A 27,500-nucleotide genomic window follows, 5' to 3' on the forward strand; every position below is an offset into this window, starting at 1 on the left:
ACACACACACACACACACACACACACACACACACACACACACACACACACACACACACACACACACACACACACACACACACACACACACACACACACGTGGTTCTGAGTTTTGATTATATAGTAGAGTTACAAGTGGAGAAGGTAACAGGAACTGAAGGGGACAGGCCAATCTATAAAAGGGGGGACTACACAGGTATAAGAAACTTCCTGCAGGAGGTTCAGTGGGACAGAGAAATGGTAGGAAAATCAGTAAACGAGATGATGGAATATGTGGCAACAAAGTGCAAGGAGGCAGAGGAAAGGTTTGTTCCCAAGGGAAACAGAAATAATAGGAAGACCAAAACGAGTCCTTGGTTTACCCGAAGGTGTAGGGAGGCAAAAACTAAGTGCAACAGAGAATGGAAAAGGTACAGGAGGCATAGGACCCAGGAAAACAAGGAGATTAGTAGAAGAGCCAGAAACGAGTATGCACAGATAAGGAGGGAGGCCCAGCGACAGTATGTAAACGACATAGCATCGAAAGTCAAATCTGACCCGAAACTGCTGTATAGCCACATTAGGAGGAAGACAACAGTCAAGGACCAGGTGATAAGGCTGAGGAAAGAAGGTGGAGAACTCACAAGAAACGATCAAGAGGTATGTGAGGAGCTCAACACGAGATTTAATGAAGTATTTACAGTAGAGACAGGAAGGACTCTGGGGGGAAAGACCAGATGGGGACACCAGCAAGGAATACACCAACAAGTGTTGGACGACATACATACAGATGAGGAGGAGGTGAAGAAACTGCTAAGGGACATCGATACCTCAAAGGCAATGGGACCGGACAACATCTCCCCGTGGATCTTTAGAGAGGGAGCAGATATGTTGTGCGTGCCACTTACCACAATCTTCAACACGTCCCTGGAAACTGGGCAACTACCTGAGGTATGGAAGACAGCAAATGTAGCTCCCATTATTAAAAAAGGAGACAGAAAAGAGGCACTAAACTATAGACCTGTGTCATTGACGTGTATAGTATGGAAAGTTATGGAGAAAATTATCAGGAGGAGAGTGGTGGAGCACCTGGAACGGAACAAGAGTATAAATGCCAACGGATTCATGGAAGGCAAATCCTGTGTCACAAACCTTCTGGAGTTTTATGATAAAATAACAGAAGTAAGACACGAGAGAGAGGGGTGGGTTGATTGCATCTTCTTGGACTGCAAGAAGGCCTTTGACACAGTTCCTCACAAGAGATTAGTGCAGAAGCTAGAGCATCAGGCGCATATAACAGGAAGGGCACTGCAATGGATCAGAGAATACCTGACAGGGAGGCAACAACGAGTCATGGTACGTAATGATGTATCACAGTGGGCACCTGTGACGAGCGGGGTCCCACAGGGGTCGGTCCTAGGACCAGTGCTGTTTTTGGTATATATGAACTACATGATGGAAGGGTTAGACTCAGAAGTGTCCCTGTTTGCAGATGATGTGAAGTTAATGAGGAGAATTAAATCAGATGAGGACCAGGCAGGACTACAAAGAGACCTGGACAGACTGGACACCTGGTCCAGCAAATGGCTTCTCGAATTTAATCCTGCCAAATGCAAAGTCATGAAGATAGGGAAAGGGCACAGAAGACCACAGACAGAGTATAGGCTAGGTGGCCAAAGACTGCAAACCTCACTCAAGGAGAAAGATCTTGGGGTGAGTATAACACCGAGCATGTCTCCGGAAGCACACATCAGTCAGATAACTGCTGCAGCGTATGGGCGCCTGGCAAACCTGAGAACAGCATTCCGATACCTTAGTAAGGAATCGTTCAAGACACTGTACACCGTGTATGTCAGGCCCATACTGGAGTATGCAGCACTTGTTTGGAACCCGCACTTGATAAAGCACGTCAAGAAACTAGAGAAGGTACAAAGGTTTGCGACAAGGCTAGTTCCAGAGTTAAGGGGAATGCCCTATGAAGAAAGATTATTGAAATCGGCCTGACGACACTGGAGGACAGGAGGGTCAGGGGAGACATGATAATGACATATAAAATTCCGCGTGGAATAGACAAGGTGGACAAAGACAGGATGTTCCAAGGAGGGGACACAGAAACAAGAGGCCACAATTGGAAGCTGAAGACACAAATGAGTCAGAGAGATATTAGGAAGTATTTCTTCAGTCATAGAGTTGTCAGGCAGTGGAATAGCCTAGAAAATGACGTAGTGGAGGCAGGAACCATACACAGTTTTAAGACGAGGTTTGATAAAGCTCATGGAGAGGGGAGAGAGAGGGCCCAGTAGCAACCGGTGAAGAGGCGGGGCCAGGAGCTAAGACTCGACCCCTGCAACCACAAATAGGTGAGGTGAGTACACACTCAAACACACACACACGCACACACGCACACACACACACACATACACACACACACTCAAACACACACACACACACTCAAACACACACACACACTCAAACACACACATACACACTCAAACACACACACAAAACCATACATACATATGTACGCTTTCTGCCTCCATTCATCTGTTTTACAAATTACTGCTTCCTTCCCTTCCTCTTTACCAGCGGGCCTCTATATTTCCTCCCTCCTAAATCTTCTTCTCACGGATGACTACGTCAATTCCTCTCTCCTTTCTCTTCCTGCTACTCTTCACCTCTAACTCTGCTGAACAGATTCTCCTTCCTTCTACCCTTAGTTATTTCACCTTTCTGCTCCATCCCTCTGCCTTTGCCAGATTGATTCCCCTTCTTTCTGCTCCTGCCCATGTCTCTTTTCCTCTCCGTCACCCTTCCTCTGCCTATAAACATTTTGGTCTCTTCCCCCTCAATTCCTTCATCACTCACCTCGACTCTTCCATCATTCCAACCTGTCGGGCTTAACCCTTTCTCCGCATTTTCCTTTATACCGTTCCATTCCCCAGCTTCTTTTCCTTCTGTCTATTGACGTCTTTTCCTCTCTGCTTGTCCCTTTGGTCCCTCTCTCCTTCCCTCCCTTTTAGCGCCTTCCCTTCCTTCCTCCCTCCCTCTTGGCCTTCTCTCTCCATTCCTCTTGGCCTCTTCCCTTCCTCCCATCAAAACAGCCACTGATGCAAAAGGGCTTTTATCCTGGCTTCCAACTTTACCCAGATCCTGTTATATCAACACCTTCACCCACTCTCACCCTCCACCCACTCTTCCATCCACCACCCGCTCTCACCCTCCACCCACTCTTCCATCCACCACCCGCTCTCACCCTCCACCCACTCTTCCATCCACCACCCGCTCTCACCCTCCACCCACTCTTCCGTCCACCACCCGCTCTCACCCTCCACCCACTCTTCCGTCCACCACCCGCTCTCACTCTCCACCCACTCTTCTGTCCACCACCCACTCTCACCCTCCACCCACTCTTCCGCCCACCACCCATTCTCGCCCTCCACCCACTCTTCCGTCCACCACCCGCTCTCACCCTCGACCCACTCTTCCGTCCACCACCCACTCTCACCCTCCACCCACTCTTCCGTCCACCGCCCGCTCTCACCCTCCACCCACTCTTCCGTCCACCACCCCCCCTCACTCTCCACACACTCTTCCGCCCACCACCCGCTCTCACCCTCCACCCACTCTTCCGCCCACCACCTCCGTGTGTGTGTGTGTAAGAAGAGTAGGTGGTGAGCGTAAGTGTGGAGAGTGAGAGAGCGGGTGGTAGGCGGCGGAAGATGTTGATTTAACACATTATATGTACATATATATATATATATATATATATATATATATATATATATATATATATATATATATATATATATATATATATATATATATATATATATATATATATCTTGTTCCTCACAAATCATTTGTTTCAACATGTCCATCTGTGCAATAGCTGCAGTGTGTGTTGCAGAATGCTAACTTGCAACATTGTCTCAGTGTTTACTAGGTAGCAACTAAGCGTGAGGGTTATCAAGTTACCCTCAAGGCTTCGAACAGTCTAACTGGTTGTCCCGTCGGCAGTACAGCTTACTTAGTGTCAGCTGCGTCCTCACATCACCTTCCTCAAACTATGTCAAAATTTGTAAACGAAAAGTCTATTGTCTGTATTTGGTAACTGAAATGAGAGTACTGGACTGAGAGGACTGGACTGAGACTACTGGACTGAGAGGACTGGACTGAGAGTACTGGACTGAGAGGACTGGACTGAGAGGACTGGACTGAGAGAACTGCACTGAGAGTACTGGACTGAGAGTACTGGACTGAGATTACTGGACTGAGATTACTGGACTGAAAGTACTGGACTGAGAGTAGTGGACTGAGATTACTGAACTGAGAGTACTGGACTGAGATTACTGGACTGAAAGTACTGGACTGAGAGTACTGGACTGAGATTACTGGATGGAGAGTACTGGACTGAGATTACTGGGCTGAAAGTACTGAACTGAGAGTACTGGACTGAGATTATTGGATGGAGAGTACTGGACTGAGATTACTGGACTGAAAGTACTGGACTGAGAGTACTGGACTGAGATTACTGGACTGAGATTACTGGACTGAGAGTACTGGACTGAGAGTACCTGACTGAGATTACTGGGCTAAGAGTACTTGACTGAGAGTACTGAACTGAGAGTACTAGACTGGGAGTACTGGACTGAGAGTACTGGATGGAGTTAACTGGACAGAGATTATTGGATGGAGAGTGCTTAACTGAGATTACTGGATGGAGAGTACTGGACTGAGATTACTGGACTGAGAGTACTGGAATAAGATTACTAGATTGAGAGTACTGGATTGAGAGTACTGGACTGAGATTACTGGACTGAAAGTACTGGACTTAGAGTACTGTAATTTAGTAACTTAGAATATAATTCCGAAATTAAGTTACTGGACGTAGATATACGGAATTTAGATACTGGAGTAAATGCTCTTAAATTTAGTAACTGGAATCGAAGGTGCTGGAATTTAGCATTAAGTACTTGTATGTCAATATCTCGTGACTCACATGTTGCCTTCAAATGTTATGCCAGATAAACTAAGGAAATGCAACATTGTATAAGAAAATATAAATTATTAGAAGAACATTAAGAAAACCAACAGATAACGAAAAAAATGGAACAACAAAAATGTAAATAGATTTGTAAAACTGCCATTCAGTACTTCTAGCTATATCATCTATTTTCTATTCTCTTACACACTTTCTAGTATTTTTTGTATGCTTTTACAATATTCATAATTCACAAGTAGATTCAGTTAATATTACTTTAAAACTGGCTTTCATCTGTTCCATAATACCGTGGCTGCAACAAGTCACAGCTGTCCCATAATACCGTGGCTGCAACAAGTCACAGCTGTCCTATAATACCGTGGCTGCAACAAGTCACAGCTGTCCTATAATACCGTGGCTGCAACAAGTCACAGCTGTCCCATAATACCGTGGCTGCAACAAGTCACAGCTGTCCTATAATACCGTGGCTGCAACAAGTCACAGCTGTCCTATAATACCGTGACTGCAACAAGTCACAGCTGTCCCATAATACCGTGGCTGCAACAAGTCACAGCTGTACCATAATACCGTGGCTGCAACAGCGCACAGTTGATTCACAATACCTTGACTGCAGCAATTTAATACACACAATACCGTAGCTGTAACGATTTACAACTAATCTGCAGTACCGTGGCTACAACAATTCACAGCTAATTCAACACCACCATGATTGAAACAAGTTACAACTAACCTTCAGTATCGTGGCTGGAACAATTCACAACTAATTCGTTAGGAGTCTTCAAAGACGTTTCGGTCCCTCCTGGACCATTACCAAATCACAGTTGTTTCGATTAAGGACGCCCTGAAACATCGTTGCATGTCTCCTACCCAAGTTTGATTTATTCACTGCGCGAACACGGGCTAACGTAGTTCTCGTTCTTGCAGTGTAGTTACGTTCTACATTATGGATTGTTATGCGATAAGATTTACAATAATTTATTTCGTATTCTCATCATCATCATCATTATTATTATTATTATTATTATTATTATTATTATTATTATTATTATTATTATTATTATTATTATTATTATTATTATTTGTTGTTGTTGTTGTTGTTATTTGTACAAGAAATAGTAATAATTGTAGAAGTAGTAAGAGCAGAAGTTGTTGTAGTAATAATAGCATCAGTAGTATTAGCAGTACTAGTAGTAATACAGTAATAATATCATTATCACTAGTAGTAGTCTCAATAGTAACACCAATATTAGTAGTAGTAGTAGTAGTAGTAGTCTTAATAGTAGTAGTACTAGTTTCAATAGTCGTAGTACTAGTAGTAGAAGCAGCAGCAGCAATAGTAGTAGTAATATTACTATTAGTCACATTTGCAGCTATAGTAGTCACAGTAGCAGGAGTAATAGTAATAGAAATAGCAGAGTTCTATTAGTTTCATAGCAAATAGACGCGTATGTGGAGTGGCTAAGTTCCTGACATACGTAGTTTACCGAGCTAGTCTCGGTACCAGAGGCTAGTTACACCCGCTTCAAGACCACCAGAATATGGGTTCCAAACCTTTAAAAATAGCCTAAGGTCACGATTCCTTGTAAAAGTGGAGAAAACTACCTGTTTAATACCGCTAAGACTTGTCTATAGTATCGCGAGACCTGGAGAACCTGTAATTCTTCCTCTGACAGCTATTAGGTGACCTGGTCAAGCAGAGTAATTGCACTGATACATCAGGAGCGGGATGTTACCTTGGCAACATGATTATGTTACTAACATTAGGAGTAAAATATTGGACACTTTTTATGACATATTTTCCGGCATGTTATCCAACGCATTATCCAATAAATTATTTGGTATTTTGTCCAGTACGTTATTCAGCTCATTTTCCAATACATTATCCATGACATTATCCAGTACATTATCGGGCACATTATTCAGCACATTATCATTCTCACTATACATAACATTCCACGTAACCTTCGTGAATAGTGAAGGAGGAATTTCTCAATAAAGACTTAAGTAAGAAAAGGTAATAATGGTGCGTCAGTAAAGCGGGAGGTCGATGAGACAGTCTAAATTAAACTGTAACATTTGCAGAAATATGTGTAGAGCTTACAGTTAATTAGTAAATATATTGGTTTATATTTTCCTTGATCCAGCAGGAGGACCAAAGTAAGAAAACACAATAATCATCATTCGCGTCATAGCCTTCTCTCTCTAGATGATCAACAAACAGATTATGGCAGACATGATCATGCACTGATAAACTCCCGCAGCACAACTTACTAACACGTCCTTCACAGTTCAGGAACTATACTTCTCACCTCAGAAACTCAAGCACTGCTAATCGCTCCCAAGTCTCCCTCATTCAACACGACAATACTCTCCCACAACCCTCTCTTTCTCTCTTTGAATTATACCACTAATACTCTTCGTAATATTCACGTAACTCATTAATCTCAGACAAGTATTTCTACTGCCTCTATTGTCCTATTTTCCTGAACTGACAAATTTATATCTATCCGCTCTATCCTCAACACTTCTATTACTTAGTTTTCTAAAACATATAATGCGATTTATCCCACATATTTTATAGTCTCATCAGGTAACACATGCAGTCACACGTACCTAAATGCGTTCGTACTCTTTATTTTCAATATAATACTTAATTTTTAATTCATATTACTTACACTTAATCTCCTTCCTTTAGCTTGTTTATCTTCACTTTCCATATCGTTATTTTCTCATATTCTTGAGTTCAGCGCTTTACTGTAAATATGGAAATAATATCCATGATAATTATTATAATAAAAATTTTAATAATAATAATAATAATAACAATAATAATAATAATAATAATAATAATAATAATAATAATAATAATAATAATAATAATAATAATAATAATAGTAATAATAATAATAATAATAATAACAATAATTATAATAATGATAATAAAATAATAATAATAATAATAATAATAATAATAATAATTATTATTATTATTATAATAATAATAATCATAATAAAAATTATAATAATCATCATCATAATAAAAAATGTAATAATAATAACAATAAAAATTATAATAATAACAATTGAACACTATCTTCTGCAACTTTTAACTCTCACTCTCCCAACACTACTGTGTCATCAGCAAACTGTGAAAATTCCCCTCTTTATTTAAGAATCGTTATTTCTTATTATACCATACCTCATGCTTAAACTCTGGCAGTAACTTGTTTTGTCAGTCAATCACTGTAACATCCCACAACACTCCTCTTGCTTACATTTTGCTAATAATTATTTTTTTCTTTCTGATATTTCCTAAGCTCAGATTTATTCTCGCTCTAAAAACTCTACATAACCTCTGATAGCTTACTGTTAATTACACACATTTACAGTCCCAGTTACATTGCTTTAATATCCAGCCTATCCCATGCCTTTTTTTTTATGTCCACATATGCAACAAATATTTCCTCTTCCTCATCCCCTTCCTATCGTAAATCCACGTTCATCTCTGCAATCAGTCTTTCTCGCTTTCCCGTCACCGGTTCAGTAATATTTCTGTCATGCACTAAACCTGGTATAATCCAATGACTTATTTTCTTTTCATTCTTGCACTATTGTTCAAATTCCCATTATGTGCAAAGCCACTTCGTATGCTCTCTGCCAATCCTTATTTACCGCTCAGTAATTTACATTTACACTGAACAAATATACCAGCAAATCGAACACTTCATTACTACTTACTTTCAGAATAGAATTCAGTCTTACTCACATTATCATCCCTGCTTCTTTCATTTTCAACTCATTGCTTCACTCATTTCCTTCGAATTTACTCCTGGTTTGATCTTCCTGCTGAACCCCCTCCCCCACCCAACCCCCATTACTTCCTGCCTAATGCTGGAGTTAGTTGACTTCATTTTAACACACTAGAAAGTGTGTTAAAATTCAAATTAGCTGAAGAATGAGTGTCTGATGAAGTAATGTCTCTGATAACACTACTGCCATAGTGATACTGCCCATGACTGACCCATATATCATAATGTGCTGTATATATTTAATGAGGTTCTCAACTCACGTAGTTCATTCAGCACATGTTGCAGTGGAATCTCATTTTTCGGTCAACTTAAGTTGGTCCAGACGCACGAAATCGTAATGACATGATTGCAAGATTGCAAACAAACCATACCACTGGCGGGGATAGAACCCACGATCAGAGGGTCTTGAAACCCCAGACCGACACGTTAGCCACTGGGCCAGCTAGCTACAATAGTAAAAACATCTCTCCGAAGTTGAAGTGAGTGTTGAACTGACATCATTTACCTCAAAATTGCTATCAAAATTACTGATGTTTATATTTCACCAATAAGAGGAACCAACAGCAGAGTAAATTTAAGGTTGGTTATAAGTAAGCAAGACATTATTATAATCCCCAGAATGTCACTACCGCAGATCGTTCTGTCTATCCGTATGCCTGCCTGCCTGCCAACCTCACTCTCTCAATGCCTGCCATCCTTACTCTCTGTCTGAATGCCAGCCTGCCTGCCTGCCTGATTGCCTGCCTGCCTGCCTGCCTGCCTGCCTGTCGGCCTGCCTGCCTGCCTGTCGGCCTGCCTGCCTGCCTGCCTGCCTGCCTGCCTGCCTCCCAGCCTGACTGTCTGCTTGCCTACTGCCTTATTGCCTTCCTGCCGGTCTATCCGCTTGCATGCCTGTCTGTCTGTCTGTCTGTCTGTCTGTCTGTCTGTCTGTCTGTCTTTCTGTCTGTCTGTCTTCTGTCTGCCCGTCTGTATGCCTGTCGGTCTGTCTGTCTATTTGTCTGTTTCTCTGTCTGATTTTCCGTCTGCCTGCTTGCCTGTCTGTCTGCCTGTCTACATGCCATATGTCTGTTTTCCTTCTCTCTCTCTCTCTCTCTCTCTCTCTCTCTCTCTCTCTCTCTCTCTCTCTCTCTCTCTCTCTCTCTCTCTCTCTCTCTCTCTCTCTCTTTTACATCACTAATCCTCGCACTTCCAAACGCTGTTAAAATCTCTAAGCTCCAGCAATCTTGCTTCGCCAATTCCTTGCCAATATTGCTCGTGTGAGCTGCAATTCTCCCTGGATAACAAAGGCACCAACCTACGGACCAGGCAGATTCCACACAGCAACAAAGGCGCCAACATACGGGCCAATCAGATACCACAGAGCAAGAAAGGTACCAATCTACGATCCATCGATGACTACGCTAATTTGCAGCAGTAGGAGCAGTTGTAACAGCAACTGCAACAATAACAATAATAGCAGCAATTAACAACATCAACAACAACAATATGGATAATAATAATAATAATAATAATAATAATAATAATAATAATAATAATAATAATAATAATAATAATAATAACATTAATAATAATAATTACAGGCAAATAACAATTATAATTGTTATATAATTTTACGAAACAATAATATATTTATATAACAAAAATATATATATCAGATAATATCACAGGAGTTTATGGACGGCATTAGAGAGGATGTTACGGAAGGTGGTACGGTGTGTGGGAGGGAAATCCGGGAGGAAAATATGGGGTGGGAGGGAGAGTTAGAGGGAAGTTAAGGTTGAAGATAGTTCTTGATGGTACAGTGCATAAGCCACACGACTGGTGGCAACAACATAGAAGAGTGAGAGTTTTGTTCCATGTCTCTGATACATCAGCTTCAGCGGCTTGCTTCACCTCATAACCTAATTCCCTGCCTACGCCTGCACTCTAACATTTACTAAAACAAGACAGGAAATGAGCGCAGGCACATCAGTCACTAACTTTCAGCACTATGTATCCAGTGAAGGTAGGGTACATATATTTCTGAGAATAAACAGGAAAAAAGATTTATCTCATGACTTTTTTCTGCACGAGAATAAATCCAAATTCTCTCTCGTGACTTAGAGGTCACCACCTTGACAAGATACTAATGATTAAAGCCTGTACAAAACATGATGCTATCACCCAAACTAGTGTTTGTTAAAGAGTTAGCGTCAAGCAACAAACCAAACGAAAACAAAACAAATATAGATACACTGTCATCAAGTTCTCGTTTGAACAGCTTAATATTGCATTGTGAAAAGTTTTTTGCTGAAGAGGACCCTGGTGAGAGATGAATTAGCATCCACACACACACACACACACACACACACACACACACACACACACACACACACACACACACACGCACATAGAAAGGAATAAGCTCGGTTTCAGGGACGGGAAATCCTGCGTCACAAACCTACTGGAGTTCTATGACAGAGTGACGGCAGTAAGACAAGAGAGAGAGGGGTGGGTAGATTGTGTTTTCTTGGACTTTAAGAAGGCGTTTGACACAGTTCCACACAAGAGATTAGTGCAAAAACTGGAGGACCAAGCAGGGATAACAGAGAAGGCACTACAATGGATCAGGGAATACCTGTCAGGAACAAAGCAACGAGTCATGGTACGTGGCGAGGTGTTAGAGTGGAAAGTAATGTAGTGGAGGCAGGATCCGTACATAGCTTTAAGAAGAGGTATGATAAAGCTCATGGAGCGGGAAGAGTGACTGAGTAGCGGCTAGTGAAAAGGCGGGGCCAGGAGCTGTGAATCAACCCCTGCAACCACAACTAGGTGAGTACACACACACACACTCACACACACACACACACATCTACTTCCACTGGAGAATCCCGCCTACCAGTGACTATGTCCTCGTCTGCTACCCGTTCCCCTTTCCACCTGACGCCAGTATATAAGCGCCAGCCTTCTTGCCTGTGCTCCAGAATCTTCACCACTACGGTGCTCTTCACACCAATTCCAAGACTGAGGGACTGATTACCTCATCTTTTGCATATAGTTCTTCTGTCTTCCATTATGTCCTATAATTTGTATTGATAAAGCCACTGGATGGCTTTATCAATACAGATGTTGCACACATGTCTAATTTTTCATCTTGTCGGTATCGTATACTATTTATGTATATATATATATATATATATATATATATATATATATATATATATATATATATATATATATATATATATATATATATATATATATATATATATATATATATATATATATATATATATATATATGTATATATATATATATATATATATATATATATATATATATATATATATGTATATATATATATATATATATATATATATATATATATATATATATATATATATATATATATATATATATATATATATATATATCCCCGCCGAGGCAGGGTGGCCCAAAAGGAAAAACGGAAGTTTCTCCTTTTACATTTTGTAATATATACAGGAGAAGGGGTTACTAGCCCCTTGTTCCCGGCATTTTAGTCGCCTCTAACAACATGCATGGCATACGGAGGAAGAATTCTGTTCCACCATATATATATATAATCAAATGTTGAGTTAATGCATTGAGACCGAAAAAAAACATAAACAGAGAGCCAAACAGAGAGCAAACAGAGAGCAAACAGAGAGCAAACAGAGAGCAAACAGAGAGCAAAAAAAAAAGTTGTAAAGAGAAAAGTTTATGGATGGGGGGGGAATAGACGACGGACGAGTCGAAGCTGGAGAAAAATTGAAAACAAATGACGAACAAATTTGAAACAAGAATAAAAATGTGGAAAGAACGAAAACTGGTGAAGAGAATGAGATGAGGAAATTTATGTAGTGGAATGAAACGACCGAAGAAGAAGCGAAGAATTGGTTCTGTCTGGGACTAATGAATTTTGTCCAGCTTCTCTGTCCAGCTCTTCCATAAAGCTTAGGTCCGCAACGTTGTGTCACCCTTTCAGGTCATCCATCTATCTATCGATATATCCAATCCATCCATCTGTCTATTGAAGAGTAAGACACATGTGGGACAGTAGAGTATCTTCACTATTAATTGAAACATATCACCTAAACAGTAGGCTTCTTCAGTCAAATACAGAGGCACCAGGCGAAGTACCGAAGTCAGTCCATCAACCTTGGAGAAATAGGTTTTGAGGAGGTCAGTCCCTCAGACTGAAGAAGTGTTCAGCTTCATGGTCTGGAAGAAGGAGGTCAGTCCCTCAGCCTGTAGAAGTATTCAGTTCCATAATCTGGATCAATGTGAAAGTGAAGCATAGTAAAGTAGTCTAGTTGAGGCGTAAACGTCTTGATGTCGCCGCAGTGGACGGGGACCAATAACAAAAATTAAAGGGCGAGAATTTCTCCAAGGTTGATGGACTGATTCTTTCATTTTCACTTCGTTACTTCCCCTGCTGCCTCTGTTTTTGACTGAAGAATCCAACTGCGTATGCAAAAGAGTTTCAGCCGACAGTAGAGATACCCGAATGTTGGACATGTGTCTTAGATTCTATTTTTAACCATACATATATATATATATATATATATATATATATATATATATATATATATATATATATATATATATATATATATATATATATATATATATATATATATATATATATATATATAGTGATAAATACATCTATGCATCCATCTGTCTTTTTCAAACCAATTCATTCATCCATCTGTCTATTGTTAAACCCACCTATTGGTAGATTCGTCCATTCATCCATCTCTTGATAAATCCATTCATTTGTCCATCTCTATATCGATAAAACCATCAATTCATCCATCTATCTATATATAAATCCATCCATTCGTCCATCTATCTATTCATAACTCCATCCATTCATTCATCTATGTAATGACGATTCCATACATTCACCCATTTATTAATTGATACCCTCATCCATTCATCCATCTGTTTATTGATTGATCCATCCATTCATCCATCTGTTTTTTTGATAAATCAACCATCCTTCAATCTGTCTACCGATAAATCCCGCAATTCACCCACCTATCTCTTGGTAATTCCACCCATTCATCCATCTCTCTGTTGATAAATCCACTCATCCATCCATCTTCCTATAGATAAATCCATTTATCCATTCATCCATCGTAGGTGCAGGGGAAGCCATTTTACTTCCTATAAACTAATCATTGCTTTGTGACACGGTAGAGCAAGTGAGAGAGGTAGAGAGAGAGAGAGAGAGAGAGAGAGAGAAAGAGAGAGAGAGAGAGCAGACTACACGCTCAATATGCAGATTTACATCTCCATTAAGAGGGCGGGTTGGGGAGCGTGTCTCGGAGCGGGTGTCGACCCTAATGTATTAAGCAAGATTATTCCCGCCCGCGATACACTCAGAGCGACCCCCGCACGCACTACTACACGCCCACACCCACCAACATCCATCCACACGCCCACACACACACACACACACACATACATACATACCAGTTCCCACCCATGACTAAACCCAACAGTTTCTACTCACAACCACACCCACCAGAATCCACCCAGGCCCACACACACACTAGTATCCACCCACGACCACACCCACTTGCTTCCAACATCCACCCACGCCCTTATCCACCAGTATCCACCCACACCCTTATCCACCAGCATATACCCACGCCTACATCCACCAGCATCCACCCACGCTCACACAAGTAGGCGTGATAAGTCTCGTAAAAACCACTGTTTGATTTACAAATCATAATACCAGGATATAATTGATGTGGAAAAGACATGACTAAGATTTGATGCGAGCTTTCTGTATCGACGTTTAATCAAGAAGGTTTGAAGACGAAAGATGCAAAAACTAGACGAGTAAAGCAGAAAAAGAAGAAACTCGCCCTTTGTCAAGCGTGTCTGAAGCTTGTTTAGGTTAAATCCTAAGGAGTTACCAATGAGTGCGTGTTTTGACTAGGAAGTTTTGCAGTTACAAGCCCCCATTTATTTTACAATATTTTAAACACCTCTCTTAAAAAAAAAGACGTATTTTGAGTTTATGTAGATAAGTACTTGTTACCCACCATGAATATAATCTTTAACCTCCAAGAAATCAAACATGTGATAGCCTGTTAAGAATATACATTAAACTATGTATACAAACACAGTTGGAATTACAACTAAAACTCAGAAGTTAAATGAAAGAGTCAAGGCAAACACTGGAATGTTTTCCTGGACACGTTTAAGCACTGGAATATTTTCCTGGACACGTTTAAGGACTGGAATATTTTCCTGGACACGTTTAAGCACTGGAATATTTTCCTGGACACGTTTAAGCACTGGAATATTTTTCTGGACACACTTAAGAACATAAGAAAGAAAGGAACACTGCAACAGCCCTACTGGCCTATACGAGGCAGGTTCAATCTTCCCACGGCATCCGACCTAGTAGCACAAGCTAGTCAGGATCAACTCACTCTCACAAATACCCACTTCAAAAGTGACCGAAGAGCGACCAAAATTCTAGAAACAAAACGTTACCAAAGGTGTCCCAGTGTTTGCATTTAGTGTCGCTTTCCAACTCAATGTTGGTTTCAGGCACCTTTGTTACCTAAGGAACCCCACACCTCGTCGCAATTAAAGTATCTAAACTACCTGATATAATTACTGATAAGCTTTTCATAGCAAGTTCCTACGTAAAGGGTAAGAACAGCAAAGAATAAGACCATATAACTAGAATAATTATTTCGGAGAGTCCCACTAAAAATAAAAAAAATACACACATGGATATTGCAGAGGCTGCAGATAATCGATTATGCGGTGACGGGAATTTTAATCTCTGAGAAACAGATTCCTAGAATTCCTACTGAGAGTCACGGATATAAAGGAACAAGTTAGGTGCCTCGATGAAGTAAAACTTCCTTACGAAGCTTGTGAAGGAATCAACAAAAGTAAGGAGGTATGTTGAGAAGGCGAGACAGTATCTTGTTTTCTGGTGAATCAAAGACAAATACGCAGGGTATTCCTTTTATTTTAAAATATTTTGCCCGCAAAATGGCTCGGTCAAGTAATTTAAAAAGCCCCCCCCCACACACATACACACTGCGTCACTGAGTAAAAGGCTTATTTATTCTATTTATGTATAGTTAATACTACTTATCATGTTGAGCTCAAACAAGACCAAAATAACACAAAATGTCCTTGGGAACAAGTGATTATTGCTTATTTACGTTTTGCTCTTTAGTAGAAATGAAGCTGAGGAAGAAAAGATAATACGAAGAGTCGAAGAGAGAGTAATACCCAAAAAATGGCTCGGAAGGCATGGATGGCCCCTGACTGATGAAAGTACTGTAGTGATCTCACTTTAACCTGAAGTGTAAATAAGTGACAAATACTTATGCAACACATGGGAATCTTTATTGAAGAAACGTTTCGCCACACAGTGGCTTCATCAGTCCAATACAAAGTAGAAGTGGGTATGGAGAATAGAAGTTTAAGGTAATCAGTCCCTCAACCTGGAATCGATGTGTTCAGTCCATAACTCTTGTAGGAAGTGCAGCACAGGGCCAGAGAGGTGGCTTATATACTGCGGTGAGATGAGTTGAAGCAGGAGGAGGCGGGATCACAGTGCGACCTGCCACTAGTGTAAGTAGGTCGTCGTCCAAAGGTTGGGCAAGCGTTGAAGTCTTTGTACCAAGATCCCATGATGTTGCAGTGTCTGACAGATGTGATGAATGGTTTTGAAAACCGACAAGTTGAAGAATTGAAACACTTATGCAACACATAAGTGTCTCAATTCTTCAACTTGTCGGTTTTCAAAACCATTCATCACAAGTGACAAATAAATGCAGAGGCAACTAGCAAAAAAATAAGTAGATGAGACTGGGCGCCAATGGATCAGTTATCAACATATAGAGGAAAAATCCATAACCCCAAGATCATAGGAAATGTATAGATTAAATCAACCTACTTACAACATTGAAGTTAGCTTAGGAACGTAGAAATAATTATCTTCGGCTGAGGAGGAACGTTGAAAAATAATTTGAATTGTTTATTACAACCAACTTACATTCGGTGGCATATAACAAGAAATTATACAATAAAATAACAGCTGATAATTGTGAGAGTAGAAAGAACATTAGCAGGAAGAGACATTATTATTATTATTATTATAATCAAAAAGAAGCGCTAAGCCACAAGGACTATACAGCAACAGGAAGAGACAGACATGTGTACGATTAACTCCAAAGAGAGCTTAAAGATGTGTTGATACAAATAGATAAGGGCTATTAATAGGAAAGGATTAGAGAATAAATCAAGAGACATGATCAAGCATAGAAATTATCGAGGAAGAGGTGTTAGAACTCCAAATGGAGCTTGGTACATCAAAGGTATTAAGATCAGATGAACTACTACTGTGGATGTTAAGAGGTGATATACTGGGCCAGTAAGTGTGATATAATCCCACTTACCTTCAGGAACTTATTAATGATGGGTGAAGTGACGCTCGACTGGCAGACGACAGTCTGCAAGTACTGTCATATAATTTTAACTCATTGGTCGTCTCCCACCGAGGTAGATTAAACAAAAGAGGAAATACATTCACTGTCATTCATACAATTGCTATCTTAAAAGAAACTTATTGGCATAATATAATTATGTAAATGTTTTTATCACGGATTTTATTATTGTTATTATTGCGGTCTGTTTGTTTGTATTATGCATAAAAAGGGTAGTTAGCAACACCATCGCTACATTTAACACCAACGTCGCATTTAACAACACCACCGACGCAATTAACAACACCACCGTCGCAATTAACAACACCACCGTCGCAATTAACAACACCACCGTCGCAATTAACAACACCACCGTCGCAATTAACAACACCACCGTCGCAATTAACAACACCACCGTCGCAATTAACATCACCGTCGCAATTAACAACACCACCGTCGCATTTCACAACACCACCGCCGCAATTAGCACCAGTGTCACCACCACACAAGCAGTTAAGTGGCAGGCCATTAGAGTAAGTGGCTGCTACTGTGTCCGCCAGAATGCCAACCTCTTATTAAATTACACATGACAAAAATCCAAGACACCTTCATAATTTCTCAAGAAAATGTAAGGAAACATGACTATTAACTACAGAACAACAGATAAAGAAGTTGTTTTCCAAATATTTATCCCACCCTCCCAGGGCATCCATGTGCCAAGCAATATATTCGTTGCTGAGTCTCAGAATCACATCAAAAACATTAGTTTCTCGGTAAACTAAGAAAATTTCAATTAAAAGAAGCTGAGCTGGTCCAAGAGAATAGCAAATAACTTTCATGTTTAGTCAGAATTAAATATCTAACGAAACAATTCAAAAAAAGTGGGCCATTACCAGGAGCCGACGTACAATAAATAATATTAATGACTCGGTGAGACACGGAAGGCTAAAAGCACAACGTTAATGGAGGCTTAATAGATTTTGCTAAAGGAACGGCAGGGAAATGTAATTTTGTGTAGAATGGTGGCTTGAAATTCAACGGAAATTGAAAAAAACGGCCAGTAAGGGAATATATAATTAAAATTATATTTGACTGAAAGTGTTTTTTAATTAGTGTATTAGAAATATGTATTTTTGTGTATAGTAGTATTAATCTGACCGAAATAATGAGTTTAGTGATACGAATAATCATTATTTTTATATTATTATTATTATTATTATTATTATTATTATTATTATTATTATTATTATTATAATTATTATCATTATCGGACTTTTTGACTTTACTATAAGCAGGATAACTGTCTTTATGTAAACAAGTGTTCCCTCAGAATGCTATCATTGTACACCAATGATTTAAATCATCATCCAGAAGAACACGTCCATTGCTTTGTCACACACAAGATGATCCTTAAATAATATTTTAAGAATTAATAACTTTCTCAATAGCAATTAAGATGATTTTTTATACTATAGCCGTCAAATGATGCAATGGGGAACAGAACAGATACTTAAAAATATAATGAAACGGAGGAATGCTGCAATAGGCCTACTGGCCCATGTAAGGCAGGTTCTTATCGTGAAACTATTTTCACTATTCCCGTTTAGTGTGTCGGGAAGTCCATCAGTAATACTTATTTGTGTGTAATACTTATTTGCTGTCTTCCACCGAGAAGAATGATAATAATGATAATAATGATAATAATGATAATAATGATAATAATGACATTCTCCTTCAAATGAACTTTATTTAAACTTAAACGTCGGTTCCCAGAGCCACTCTGATATTCTCCTTCACATGAAATTCGTTTAACGTTGCTTAAACGTCGGTTCCCAGAGCCACTCTGATATTCTCCTTCACATGAAATTCGTTTAACGTTGCTTAAACGTCGGTTCCCAGAGCCACTCTGATATTCTCCTTCACATGAAATTCGTTTAACGTTGCTTAAACGTCGGTTCCCAGAGCCACTCTGATATTCTCCTTCACATGAAATTCGTTTAACGTTGCTTAAACGTCGGTTCCCAGAGCCACTCTGATATTCTCCTTCACATGAAATTCGTTTAACGTTGCTTAAACGTCGGTTCCCAGAGCCACTCTGATATTGTCAGTTCACATGAAATTCGTTTAACCTTACTTAAACGTTGGTTCCCAGACACACTTTGATATCCTCAAGTTGAGGCTTTAATAAAAGACTTTCCTCAACCTATTAGCACATTCCTGATATAATACTGTATATTAATTAATTCAACGTGAAGAATCTAAAATAATTTAAAATTAATGACAATATTGCAAAATCGTTTTAACAGTAATGATAAATTTTGTATTAAAAACATCTAAGGTGCAGATAATTAAAAAAAAATATAGAGTAATTACTTGATAACTGAAAATAAGACATAAATAATCATTACATCGTAATTTATGATAATTTGGCATTAATGGCACGCATATATTTATCATCACGGCAATTATCTCAACATTGGCTCGTTAAAGCTCATTTAATTTTAAGTGATTTTTAGTGAAAAGTTTTACGGTTTATAGGAAATGATCAGCCGAGTTAATAAGGTTTCAGAGTAACTCTGAGATGCATCAGTAACGTACCTACTAAGAACAAAACAAATGCTTGTCCAAAGGTACAAAGTTTGTAACACGAAAATTCTTAGTTACATAAGTCTTGTTTGAAGTTCGAATTTGTTTTAACCAAAACCAGGACGTTTGCAATAATTATTTGTTTTTTAATAGGAAGAGTTATAATGTTTTAAATTTGAATTTACACAAAAGATGTATTGTTATGAGATATGTATCGGAAATGATGTCCACAAATGCATGTGAAATCTTTCCATTTGTGAAATCGTTCATTGAGAGAAATGCTCTCATTTATTTATCATTTTCCTTTCTTTCAGCTGTCTCTCCCTTAACTCTGTATCCCTCAGCTATCTATTATATCAGCTACCCGTTCCTCATTTATCTATTCCTAAGCTATTTATTCTTCAGCTAGCTATCCCTCAACAATTCATCCACCAACTGTTTAGCATCGAGTATTAATTCTCAAGATATTTTTCTCAGCCTCGGTTTTCTGTTTCTCATTTATCTCGCCCTAAACTACCTATTCCTCATCTCTTTTACACATTTGCTTGCTATCTACCCAGTAAATAGAAAAATATAGCGAAGGTCTTGGAACTTACCATCTCCTTTAGTGGGTTGTAATACCTTGTAATGGAACGTGATTCTCTGTGGTCAACTGCGATCCACTATAGTGGACTGCGATTGTCTGTTGTGAATTGTGGTCCATTGTAGAGGATTATATTAATCTGTAGAGAGTTGCGATACTCCTGGAGGATTGAAATTTTCTCTAGACGATTGTGATCCCATTTAAAGGACTGCGATTCCCATAAAGGATTGCAATCCTTTCCAAATATTATAATCCTTGAAAAGGATTGTGATCCCTTTAGAGGGCTGCTAACCCCATTAGATGATTGTTAACATCTCAAAAGGACTGTGATCCCTAGTAGAAGAATGAGATCCCTTGAAGATGATTTCTTTGCCTCAAAGTGGATTAAGATTTCCTGTAGAGGATTCCTATTTTTTTTATTAAGCACTGCAATCCCTTGTAGAAGTCTCGGATCCAATAAAGAAGATTACCGATGCTATCTCATACGATGAACAAGGGAGATTTGCAAAAGCTGCCATTGATCAAGTCTTTTGAATGGATATTTTATGGATGAAAACGAATGAAAATGAAAAATGAACGAACCATTATGAGTGTGTGGTCTTACAAAAGAGGTCTAATATTTATATATTTTATTATGCCATGCCAGGAAAATGTATGAAAGATATATTATCTTCAGTTATTCTAGCAGCATCTGTGGTAGTAACTCCAGAGTTAACCCACCATCAACTGTGGTGGTACTAGTATAGTAACACCACCACACCAGATATGGTGGTTATAGCATAGTAACACCTCCTCCCCCAGACGTGGTGGTACTATCATAGTAACATCACCCCCACCAGACGTGGTGGTACTATCATAGTAACATCACCCCCACCAGATGTGGTGGTACTATCATAGTAACATCACACCCACCAGACGTGGTGGTACTATCATAGTAACATCACCCCCACCAGATGTGGTGGTACTATCATAGTAACATCACCCCCACCAGATGTGGTGGTACTATCATAGTAACATCACACCCACCAGACGTGGTGGTACTATCATAGTAACATCACACCCACCAGACGTGGTGGTACTATCATAGTAACATCACCCCCACCAGACGTGGTGGTACTATCATAGTAACATCACCCCCACCAGACGTGGTGGTACTATCATAGTAACATCACACCCACCAGACGTGGTGGTACTAACATAGTAACATCACCCCCACCAGACGTGGTGGTACTATCATAGTAACATCACCCCCACCAGACGTGGTGGTACTATCATAGTAACATCACCCCCACCAGATGTGGTGGTACTATCATAGTAACATCACCCCCACCAGATGTGGTGGTACTATCATAGTAACATCACACCCACCAGACGTGGTGGTACTATCATAGTAACATCACCCCCACCAGACGTGGTGGTACTATCATAGTAACATCACCCCCACCAGACGTGGTGGTACTATCATAGTAACATCACCCCCACCAGACGTGGTGGTACTATCATAGTAACATCACCCCCACCAGACGTGGTGGTACTATCATAGTAACATCACACCCACCAGACGTGGTGGTACTAACATAGTAACATCACCCCCACCAGACGTGGTGGTACTATCATAGTAACATCACCCCCACCAGATGTGGTGGTACTATCATAGTAACATCACACCCACCAGACGTGGTGGTACTAACATAGTAACATCACCCCCACCAGACGTGGTGGTACTAACATAGTAACATCACCCCCACCAGACGTGGTGGTACTATCATAGTAACATCACCCCCACCAAACGTGGTGGTACTAACATAGTAACATCACCCCCACCAGACGTGGTGGTACTAACATAGTAACATCACCCCCACCAGACGTGGTGGTACTAACATAGTAACATCACCCCCACCAGACGTGGTGGTACTATCATAGTAACATCACCCCCACCAGAGGTGGTGGTACTATCATAGTAACATCACCCCCACCAGACGTGGTGGTACTAGCATAGTAACATCACCCCCACCAGACGTGGTGGTACTAACATAGTAACATCACCCCCACCAGACGTGGTGGTACTATCATAGTAACATCACCCCCACCAGACGTGGTGGTACTATCATAGTAACATCACCCCCACCAGACGTGGTGGTACTAACATAGTAACATCACCCCCACCAGATGTGGTGGTACTAACATAGTAACATCACCCCCACCAGACGTGGTGGTACTATCATAGTAACATCACCCCCACCATACGTGGTGGTACTATCATAGTAACATCACCCCCACCAGACGTGGTGGTACTATCATAGTAACATCACCCCCACCAGACGTGGTGGTACTAGCATAGTAACATCACCCCCACCAGACGTGGTGGTACTACCATAGTAACATCACCCCCACCAGACGTGGTGGTACTATCATAGTAACATCACACCCACCAGACGTGGTGGTACTATCATAGTAACATCACACCCACCAGACGTGGTGGTACTATCATAGTAACATCACACCCACCAGACGTGGTGGTACTATCATAGTAACATCACACCCACCAGATGTGGTGGTACTATCATAGTAACATCACACCCACCAGACGTGGTGGTACTATCATAGTAACATCACCCCCACCAGATGTGGTGGTACTATCATAGTAACATCACCCCCACCAGATGTGGTGGTACTATCATAGTAACATCACCCCCACCAGACGTGGTGGTACTAGCATAGTAACATCACCCCAACCAGACGTGGTGGTACTAGCAAAGTAACATCACCCCAACCAGACGTGGTGGTACTAGCATAGTAACATCACCCCCACCAGATGTGGTGGTACTAGCATAGTAACATCACCCCAACCAGACGTGGTGGTACTAACATAGTAACATCACCCCCACCAGACGTGGTGGTACTAGCATAGTAACATCACCCCCACCAGACGTGGTGGTACTAACATAGTAACATCACCCCCACCAGATGTAGTGGTACTAGCATAGTAACATCACCCCAACCAGACGTGGTGGTACTAACATAGTAACATCACACCCACCAGACGTGGTGGTACTAACATAGTAACATCACACCCACCAGACGTGGTGGTACTAACATAGTAACATCACCCCCACCAGACGTGGTGGTACTAACATAGTAACATCACACCCACCAGACGTGGTGGTACTAACATAGTAACATCACACCCACCAGACGTGGTGGTACTAACATAGTAACATCACACCCACCAGACGTGGTGGTACTAACATAGTAACATCACACCCACCAGACGTGGTGGTACTAATAGTAACATCACACCACCAGACGTGGTGGGAAGTACTAACATAGTGGACATCACACCCCACCAGACAGATGGTACTAACATATGGCATACACCCACCAGACGTGGTGGTACTAACATAGTAACATCACACCCACCAGACGTGGTGGTACTAACATAGTAACATCACACCCACCAGACGTGGTGGTACTAACATAGTAACATCACACCCACCAGACGTGGTGGTACTAACATAGTAACATCACACCCACCAGACGTGGTGGTACTAGCATAGTTACACCCATCTATTTATACCAGGGTGTGAATTTTCTTTCCAACTGATTTCTCGGTTTTCATTGATCAGTATTTATACAAATTTCACTTAAGCATGTAGCACATAGCTTACGCTACATTGCTAAAACAAGGACGAGATTCGAGCCAACACCCAACAGTCTTTTAATTATCCACCATGTTATTACTAACCGGTGTGACCATCTGGGAAGGTGGTTACTGGCAGAAAGACCCAGTTTAGTCAATGCAGCAAACTGTTAAGTCCAGCCTCAAATATATGATGGGAAGCTATTACATTCGTAACACATTACTAAGATGATGATAAAGATTGTTATGTTATGTCTCCCACAGAAGTTCGACCCTCGTTGGCTACACCACTGCAAAACTTGACTGTAGCAGCGGGACGTAGAGCCAGACTGACTTGTGTAGTGGAGAACCTGGGTAACTACAAGGTGAGTAGTAGTAGTAGTAGTAGTAGTAGTAGTAGTAGTAGTTGTTGTTGTTGTTGTTGTTGTTGTTGTTGTTGTGGTGGTGGTGGTGATGTTGCTAGTGGCGGTGATGATGACGGCGATATTGTTGTAGGTGGTGGTGGTGGTGACTTTAATGGAGGTGATGTTGGTGGTGGTGGTGGTGGTGATGTTGGTGGTGGTTGCAGAGGTGGTGGTGATGGCAGTGATGTTGGTGATGGTGGTGGTGGGGGTGATGGCGGTGATGGTGGGGGTGGTAGTGGTGGTGGGGGTGGTATTGGTGATGGTAATGGTGGTTGTGATGGTGGTGGTAGTGGTGGTGATGGTGGTGGTAATGATGGTGGTCGGGGTGGTGGTGATGGTGGTAGTGGTGGTTGTGGTCAGGGTGGTGGTGGTGATGGTGGTGGTCGGGATGGTGGTGGTGGTGATGGTGGTGGTGGTGATGGATACTTCAAAGGTAAGTTTCCTGCATTTCAAAGAGAAATTAGATGATACCCGAGATAATCTCTCTCTCTCTCTCTCTCTCTCTCTCTCTCTCTCTCTCTCTCTCTCTCTCTCTCTCTCTCTCTCTCTCTCTCTCTCTCTCTCTCTCTCTCTCTCTTACACCAAACCATCAACTGAAAAGAACGAACTTTGCCAATTGACTGTTTGAATCACTTAGTGGAGAGACCCAGATAAACTTCATGAGAGCAGTTTCCATTTAAATTACTCTATTTTCCATTGGGCTTGGTGAAAGTCTGTCAGGTAAGGAGCCATAATAACCTCAGCTTCCCTGGCTGCCTGAGGGATTAAACCCTAACACTCTATACCTGGCTAGTTCCAGTCCAGCTTCAAAACTATACCTGGCTAGTTCCAGTCCAGCTTCAAAACTATACCTGGCTAGTTCCAGTTCAGCTTCAAAACTATACCTGGCTAGTTCCAGTTCAGCTTCAAAACTATTCCTGGCTAGTTCCAGGCCAGATTCAAAACTGCACCTGGCTAGCTCCAGCTCAGCTACAAAACTAGCACGAGGTATCCCAAACAATATCATCCAAGATTAACTAATGTTCTGGAATAAGTTCTCGAATAACCTTGTAGTGTTCTAGGTTCTTCCTATGAGAGAGATTGGTTAGTTAATGGGACTTAATCACAGCCTGTCGGCTAAACGAGTTATTAAGTACGCATGTAAAATGTTTACCACCAATCAAGAACACCTTAATTCCTAACATGTAGATTACAGTAAACTTTGAGTGTATTTACACTAAGAGATACACATCTCTGGGTGAAATTATCCTGTCTTTGTGAGAGGTTAGTTGATACAGCCTATCGAGTGCACGAGGATCGAACTAAGGATCGCAGTAAACTCTCAGCATATATACGTTGAGAATAAAATACTCCACGTAGTATTTATTCTGAGAGAGAGAGAGAGAGAGAGAGAGAGAGAGAGAGAGAGAGAGAGAGAGAGAGAGAGAGAGAGAGAGAGAGAGAGAGAGAGAGAGATAGTTTTAACTTGATACGTCGTTTTGTATAAATATTTATTACACTGCTTACTTGGTGAAAATTGTGCCTGTCCTCTCTCTCTCTCTCTCTCTCTCTCTCTCTCTCTCTCTCTCTCTCTCTCTCTCTCTCTCTCTCTCTCTCTCTCTCTCTCTCTCTCTCTCTCTCTCTCTCTCTCTCTCTCTCTCTCTCTTGTTAATTATGTTAATTCTTCAGTTCCCGAAGTATTGATCCATCATTATTCATTAATTCACGAGCCAAAATTATTACTCTGCGTTACAATACTGCGGTAAGTTTTGCAGAGGTGTAATTTAGTCGACTCCTGTCGACTAATGTTAGAGTTTATGTTTATTTGTTCACCCCTAAACACAATTTACTTTTGCTTGGAGTTATATTGACAAAATCCACTCTAAATGTTTACAATTTATATTGATAGTTGAATGTATATTTATTAGGTATCACGAGAGTGGCTGCCTGATTTTTTCCTACATTGAGAATATATACAGAGACGTGTTTTTCTTTCAAAATATATATATATATATATATATATATATATATATATATATGTGTGTGTGTGTGTGTGTGTGTGTGTGTGTGTGTGTGTGTGTGTGTGTTGAGCGTTTACTTTAAACCTGTTTTAAGGATTAAAGTATTCTTATCTAGTGGTAAAATGGTTACGTGTAGCCTTAAGAGCTCTCTTGTAGTGGATAAGCTTTAAACCCCCGTTAACTAATTAAGGTTTCCGTTTATATCTGAAGAACACCTCATCCGATCATCTTCTAGTTTTAATCATTAGTGTTCTGTAACTAGTGAAAGTTTGTTTCTGTCTGATACTGTGAAGACGTTTAAACTAATTGCCTTCAAACTTGCATCACTTTTCTAACCTTATTCATATATGCACTCACATGCATATGCATGCTCACATATACATACATATATATATATATATATATATATATATATATATATATATATATATATATATATATATATATATATATATATATATATATATATATATATATATATATATATATATATATATATATATATATATATATATGCAATAAGATCAGAGTAAACAGGTGATTTCAGAATATGCAAAACAACCACTGTGAAAGAATAGAGAAATTCAAGAAAAAATGAAAGTAATGCATTATTAAATTATTAAACTTTGCATTGTTGATGCAAAATTTGTATTTAATGATAAGTTTTACACTCAGAAGTTTGGTATGGCAATGGGAAATCCTCTTTCACTTGTTCTTAGTAACCTATACATGGAATTTTTTGAAACAAGGCTGTTTAACACAATCCTCCCTAATAGAGCTAAATGGTTCAGATATGTTGATGATATTTTGTGTCTTATGCCCAAGAATGTAGATATACACCATTTCCTTGGAAAATTAAATAGCTTAGCCCATTCTATAAACTTTACTCTTGAGTTTGAAGAAAATAACTCATTGCCTTTTCTAGATGTTTTAATTATTAAGAGTAATAATGAATTCAAATTTAAAATTTACGGAAAACCTACAAATAACTGTTCCTATGTCCACTATTATTCTTCCCATC

General features: G+C 40.1%; 1 protein-coding gene across 1 annotated transcript in view; it reads left to right on the forward strand.

Moving 5' to 3' along the window:
• Positions 1-27,500, forward strand: part of LOC128692865 (uncharacterized) — a 194,851-nt gene that overhangs the window by 27,588 nt on the left and 139,763 nt on the right. The window contains exon 2 of the mRNA XM_070091949.1: positions 24,340-24,440. Coding sequence (XP_069948050.1) covers positions 24,340-24,440 — 101 coding nt within the window. The remainder of the gene's footprint in view (positions 1-24,339; positions 24,441-27,500) is intronic.

This window comes from Cherax quadricarinatus, chromosome 38 (assembly GCF_038502225.1).
Source record: "Cherax quadricarinatus isolate ZL_2023a chromosome 38, ASM3850222v1, whole genome shotgun sequence".
Classification (NCBI taxonomy): Eukaryota; Metazoa; Arthropoda; class Malacostraca; order Decapoda; family Parastacidae; genus Cherax; species Cherax quadricarinatus.